Here is a 7,176-nt window from a genome sequence, read left to right as displayed (position 1 = left end):
AGTAGGCAGAGAGGCAAGCAGAGAGAGAGAGGGAGGAAGCAGACTCCCTGCTGAGCGGAGAGCCCGATGTGGAGCTCAATCCCAGGACCCTGAGATCATGACCTGAGCCGAAGGCAGAGGCCTAACCCACTGAGCCACCCAGGCACCCCTGGTCAATTGATTTTTAACTAGAGTGCCAAGATTATTCAAAGGGGAAATAATAGCTTTTTCAACAAATCATGTTGTGCTAACTATTTTCATGCAAAAGTTGACTTTAATCTCTACCTCAAACCATACAAAACATTAACTCAATAGAAACCAAAGACCTAAAAGTAAGATATAAAACTATAAAGTTCTTAGAATAAACAGCAGGTATACATCCTTGCAACTTTGGATTAAACAACGATGTTTTAAATATGACACCAGAAGCACAAGCAAGGAAATAAAAAATAAATTAAAAAATTTACTTCATCAAAATTAAACATTTTATGAACTAAGGACACTATCAAGAAACTGAAATGACAACCCAAAGAATGAGAAAAATAAAAATCAAATCTAATAAGGGTCAAATAATTTTTAAAGTGCTTATTGGAAAGCTTTGAGGGCCTTGAATATAATAACATGAACTTATTCCCTTGTAATTGCCTTAGAAAGGAAGATGGTTAACAATGTTGGCTTAAGGGGTGTCTGGGTGGCTCAGCGGTTAAGTGTCTGCCTTTGGCTCAGGGACCTAACCCCACAGGAGCCTTCTCATCCTTTTCCTTCTGCAGCTCTCTCACTCTCTCTCTCTCAAATAAATAAAATCTTTAAAAACAAAAAACAGTGTTGGCTTAAAATAGTAAAACAAATCAGAACACAAACCTGAGTTTAAATTGTTTTCTTCTCAGGGTCACATAGATAGGATTACAATATTAAGTACTTTTTTTCACTCATATTCTCTGATAGCACATTATATCCAATACAGAAAGCATTATAATTCATGGATTTCTTTGCACGTCCATTTTTATTTTTATTTTTTCATCTGACAGGATACTGTTAATACTCACTTCTTCAAAAGCATTTTAAGTATGAGTGAGTACGTGCAGGAATGGGCAGAAGGGAAGGCGAAGGGAGACCCAAATAATTTTTTAAATATTTTTTCCATGATCCCATATAACCACATGTTGAACCATTCCTCTTTTTTTTTTTTTCCTAAATATCTCTGGAACCATTTCCTGCAGCTTCAGATTCATTGACATTATTACATTTCAACTTTCAAATAACCCAGTTAGTTTAAAATATAAGCCTTCCAAATTGCCTCCTAGATGCCGATATCCAAAAACCCATCCTCAACACATTTAACATAGTATCTTTATGAGGTAAAAATCTGCTTGCATAGGTTTTTATATTAAAAAAGAAAACTCTCAAAGGTGCCACCTGCATTAGAATAACCTACTATCCATGTTTCTATATTGTACTCCAGGTAAATTGGGAAAAGACATTTTAAGAGTGAGAACATTGACTTGTGTGTGTGATAAAAAGATCATGTGTGTGATTCTTAGTCATTTCACATTTTCAGGTCTCTAAACCTACCAAATAACGTCCTGCTACATTTTAGAACATATGAGCTTTTTATGACTTGAAGCCTGCCTTTTTTTTCTTTCTGTGTTGAAACAGGTGAGTCACATTTGAAGAACTTCCTAGAGTTCCAGTAGTGTATACTGTTATATTGATGCCTGTATTATTCTTTAAAATTCTAATGAATATCTATTTAAAATCATTTTTGAGGAAGTCAGTACCATGTTTTGTAGAATAAAAGAAATTTCACATTTGTATTGATAACTCAAGATAATACTCTACTATAGCACAGTAAGGAATGCATCTAAACATAAAGAGAAGTAGGAAGGAAAAGATGCATTGTGCTGAAATGTTTGGTTAAAATGTTGTGAGGTGAAAAAATATTATGAGATGAACTAATTGAAGGACAGAATAAGTAAAGTTATCAGATGAGTCAAAATGTTTATTTACTTTCTTTTTCAAGATTTTAAAATTAAATTTCCTCTTCATTTTTTGAAAAAAGAGAAAATCTTTTGGAGTGTGTCCTTGAAAGCTTGTTTCACTTGCTGGTTTCTGAGAGTATAAATGAAAGGGTTTAATGAAGGGGCAACTGAGGTATAAATAACACTTACACCTTTGGATAAAGTTACCCTTTCCTTTGCTGTTGGCTTTATGTAATTAAAGATACAGCTACCATAAGTAAGGGAGACTACAATCATATGAGAAGAACAAGTAGAAAAAGCCTTTGTTCTTTTCTGAGCAGAGGGGATTTTTAGAATGGTCTTGATAATATATGTGTAAGAAAGAACCAGTAACAGCAACGTGACTAGGAGATTTATAAGAGATAAGACAAACGAAAGTAATTCCAGTAAATGAGTGTCAGTGCAGGAAAGCTGCAGCACGGGGGAAATGTCACACATGAAATGATCAATTACTTTGGAAGCACAGAAATCCAGTGTCAGTCCTGAGGCCAATGGTGGAAACGAAAGCAGAAAGCCAACTGTCCAGGAACTGAATAGAAGTTGGTAACACACTTTGTTGTTCATAATGATGGGGTAATGTAGAGGTTTGCAGATTGCTACATACCGGTCAAAAGACATGGCAGCCAGTAGGTAAAATTCTGTAATTTCTAGTAAGAGGAAAAAGAATAACTGAGATGCACAACTATTGTAGGAAATTATTTTGTTTTTAGTCATGATGCTTATCAGGTATCTGGGAATACAGACTGTTGTCAATGAAGCTTCCATGAATGAGAAATTTCGGAGGAAAAAATACATGGGAGTCTTGAGGCGGGGATCTAGCAATGTAAGAAGGATGATGGTTAAGTTCCCCACCACACTGAACACATAGTTTAGAAAGAAAAATATAAAAATCACAATTTGCAATTGTGGGTCATCAGTCAATCCTAGGAGAATGAATTCAATCTCTCTTGACTGATTCCTCATTTCAGACCTGAGTACTATTAAATAAAGATAGGAAGACAACTTCAGAATTGGAAAAAAGAGGATTTTTACAAAAGCTACTGGCAGAAAAAAAAAAACGTAGTCAGAAGTGTAAAGAAGTTTAAAAAATTGATCCAATTTAACAGGATAGATGATACTTAAAACTGTATTAGCCTTGGTCAATCTAACTGATTGCTGCATTTAAGTGACAGTTATGATAAGAACACTACTAAACTTTTTCTTTTTCCCTATTTGAACTTGAAAGATCATTTAAATTTTAGCTGATTATTTCCAAATGAGGTAAATTCTCTTTCGTGTCTAAATAGAACAAAAGCTTGACCTTAAGTGTATTTTCTATGTATAGCTTAAAAATCATTGAAAAATTTCTCATAACATCCAGAAAATTAATACCAATATCTATATGTAATTTGCTCTTCAAAAATTCTTAGCTCATTAAAACACTTAAAAATTTGTGAAATAATGGAAGTAATGACAGTTACATACTATTTCTATGATTGAAATATTCAGATAGATACCATTATTTTGTCCCGATGCAGTACTTCCCCATTGTTCCTTTATCTCATTTCACTTAATTATTATTTTTCATTCATTTCAAATACATCAGTCTTCTCAGCAGTTGCATTTAATCATGAGGTTTTGACTGTTACATCTACATAAAAATAGAAAAGTAAATGACAGTTCAAAAGTCAACGGATATTACCTGACTTTTACTTGTGGCAATGCTTTCATTTATGATCTAGATATTTACTGCAAGTTATAAGTGACTTACCATATCTAGAATACATTGATATAATTTTCCCCTTATGGGAATGTGGTAGAAACAGGGGTCAAAAGTAAATGACGAATATTCTATCTCTAATAATATTACAAAAAATTCAATAGTTTAAGAGGAAAATTAATTCCAAAGCATTTCTGCAGAGGTTCTAAAAACATAGATGCATTCTGGAAATTATATTAATCTGTTAATAACTTTCACTTTCACTGATGGTCATTAAAATGACACGACCCAGATATTACAAATAATTAGAATCCTCTTTCAGGCTGGATGAGATTGACTTTCTGTCTTTTTTTTTATATATTAAGATGAAGGTAAACGTCTCTAAAAATACTAAGTGAAAATCTAATGCTCTAAATGAAAAGTGATTTGGGGAAATCCCTCATACGAAAGGAACCCAAATTTTGTAACAAAGAATTCTTGCTTCAAATTATGAACTAACAAAAGGAACAGTTTTATTACTTTGCTCATAGGATACACAGGGGATTAATTTTAAAAAGAAGAAGAAAAAGAAAAGAAAAAGAAATGCCCCCTTGAGACTCATATCAGGAATATCAGTTATGTGAAAAATAAGACAACAACCCAAACAAACAAAAACAGAAGGAAATAAAAACTACTTTGAAATGCCTTAGGCACAAAACTGAATTTCTTTAACTACAAAACATATTCTCCCAAAAGAGAACTAGAAGTAATTTAAACCCTATACTTAATGCCAACAAGAATTTCAGATATTCCAGTACCCTGGGACAGTATGACCATTTCTACACATTAAGAGGGTTTAGCCCAAATGGAAACCGTTCACTTGTTTCCCCAGTCAATAGTGGGATTTCATTAACTAGTGAATTAACTATGCCCCAAATTGGAGGTGTAGGGCAGTACTTAATATTTTGCTATTTTTTAAATTTTGACATAAAAAATAAAGAAGAAAACCAACAAATAACCATGAAGGTCATTTATTCCTGGATCATTTGTTGATCCATCTGCTATTCGATATAATAGTATGTGTTTATAACAAAAAAGAATATTCTACTAGATAAGCATGATATAGCCATTAGTGTCAGGGCATTAACATTCATAGATTATTAATGTACTTCTCCAATGCTATTTAAGTTTCACCAGTGACTAAAAGTTTTTTTAATAGAAAATAATACAATTTGGGGCACCTGGGTGGCTCAGTGGGTTAAGCCTCTGCCTTCGGCTCAGGTCATGATCTCAGGATCCTGGGATCGAGCCCCGCATCGGGCTCTCTGCTCAGCAGGGAGCCTGCTTCCTCCTCTCTCTCTGCCTGCCTCTCTGCCTACTTGTGATCTCTCTCTGTCAAATAAATAAATAAAATCTTTAAAAAAAAAAAGAAAATAATACAATTTAGACTTATATGTTAATTTAATTACCATAATGTTTTAGTTTCCTTTAATTTGGAAAATTCTGTAGTCTTTCCTTAACTTCAAGAATATTGATTGAAAATTTTTCTTTTTTTTTCTTCTTTAAATTAACTCTAAGTACATTTTTTAAAAATTTGAATCCAGTATAGTCTATCTACAGTTTTATATTAGTTTCAGGTGTACAATGGAGTGATTCATTAATTCTGTACATTATGCAGTGCTCTTCAAGGTAAGTGTGATCTTAATCCCCTTCTGTACATGCACACTTGAGCTGCTTCTATATTTTGGCCATTGTAAATAATGCTTCAAAGGCAGAGTGCACAAATCTTTTTAATTACTATTTTCATATTCTTTGGGTAAATGCTCAGTTGTGGAATTAATGGATCATAGAGTAGCTTTATTATAAGTTGTTAGGAAGCCTCATTTTGTCTTCAACAGTGGCTATATCAATTTGTATTTCCATCAATAATGCACAAAGTTTCCTTTTGAATTTGTTTTTGTGTTTGATATAAGAATGTGGTCCAGTTTCTTTCTTTTGCTTTCCAGTTTTTCCAACTCCATTGGTGAAAAAGACTGTCCTCCCACTGCTTACTTTTGCCCTCTTTGTCAAAGAGTAATTGTATCATGGGTTTATTTCTGAACTTTTTATTCTGTTCCATTGATCTGTGTCTACTTTCCTGCCAATACCATACTGTTTTGATTACTATAGCTTTGTAATATAACTTGAAGTCCAGAATTGTGATAACTCCAATTTTGTTTTTTTTCAACTTGCTTTGGTTATTTGGGTTTGTGATTTTGGTGGCACCCCTATCTAAAACAAATTTTAGAGCTGCTTGTTGTAGTTTTGTGGAACATGCTGTTAGTATTTTGATAGGGATTGCAGTAAATGTTTAGATTGCTTTGGGTAGTATAAACATTTTAACAATATTTGTTCTTCTAGCCCATGAGTGTGGAATACCTTGCCATATGGTTGTATCATCTTCAATTCCTTTCATCGGTGTTTTACAGTTTTTAGAGTACAGGTCTTTGATCTTATTGGTGAGGTTTTTTTTCTTAAGTATTTTATTATTTTTGGTGTAATTGTAATTGAGATTGTTTCTGTCCATATGATTTGTCCATTCATGTAAATAAGGTGTGAAAGTTGCCTACTATTATTGTATTATTATTGATTCATTCCTTTATGTTTGTTATTAACTGCTTTATGTATTTGGTGCTTCCATGTTGGGTACATAAATACTTACAATTGTTATATTTTCTTGTTGGATTGTTCCTGGTGTAATTAATTAGCATTAATTAGCATAATTTGCCTCTTTTTACAGTATTGGTATTAAAGTCTATTCTATCTGATACAAGTATTGTTACCCAGCTTTCTTTTCACAACCATTTGCATGATAAATGAACAATATATATTTCTTTGAGTACAGAGAGTGAGAAAGGAGCAAATATATGAAGAAAAAAATCAACAAGGAAACAATAGCATTGATGACACATTGGATGGACCAGATGAGTTTAGCAGTTGTATTCAGACTATTCCAGCCTAAAACAACAGAATACACATTCTTTTCAAGTGCACATTGACTACTCTCTGGTATAGATCACAGGTTAGGCCACAAAAGAAGTCTCAACAAATTAAAAAAGATCAAAGTCATACCACAATGCTGTGAAACTAGACCACAACACTATGAAACTACAAATCAACCACAAGAAAAAAAAAGTGGAAAGAACAGGAATACATGGAGGTTAAATAATGTGTTACTAAACAATAAATGGGTCAACAAAGATAGCACACAGAAATAAAAAGAAAAAAATCATGGAGACAGTGAAAATGAAAACCCAATGGCTTAAACCTTTGAGGTACAGCAAAGGTGAATCTAAGGAAAAAAATATCAGAAGGTGTTTTAAAACTGTCTGGTATGGTTTCTACACATATTTTATGTAGCATAAGCTACTTACTGTTTTATATGTTCTCTCTGCTGCTGGATCACTGGAAATATTTCAGTGAATCAAAATTGCTAGAGCAGGACTGCTCATAAAACACTAA

General features: G+C 33.1%; 1 protein-coding gene across 1 annotated transcript; it reads right to left on the bottom strand.

Moving 5' to 3' along the window:
• Positions 1–2,021: 2,021 nt before the first annotated feature.
• Positions 2,022–2,993, bottom strand: LOC111157904 (olfactory receptor 6C6-like). The gene has a single exon (XM_022519627.1). It carries the CDS (start codon positions 2,958–2,960, stop codon positions 2,022–2,024), a length of 939 nt encoding a protein of 312 aa, XP_022375335.1. The 5' UTR covers positions 2,961–2,993.
• Between the last annotated feature and the right edge of the window lie 4,183 nt (positions 2,994–7,176).

Source organism: Enhydra lutris, unplaced genomic scaffold (assembly GCF_002288905.1).
Source record: "Enhydra lutris kenyoni isolate GAN:26980312 unplaced genomic scaffold, ASM228890v2 scaffoldscaffold56, whole genome shotgun sequence".
Taxonomy (NCBI): domain Eukaryota; kingdom Metazoa; phylum Chordata; class Mammalia; order Carnivora; family Mustelidae; genus Enhydra; species Enhydra lutris.
This window is presented reverse-complemented; position numbering and strand designations above follow the sequence as displayed.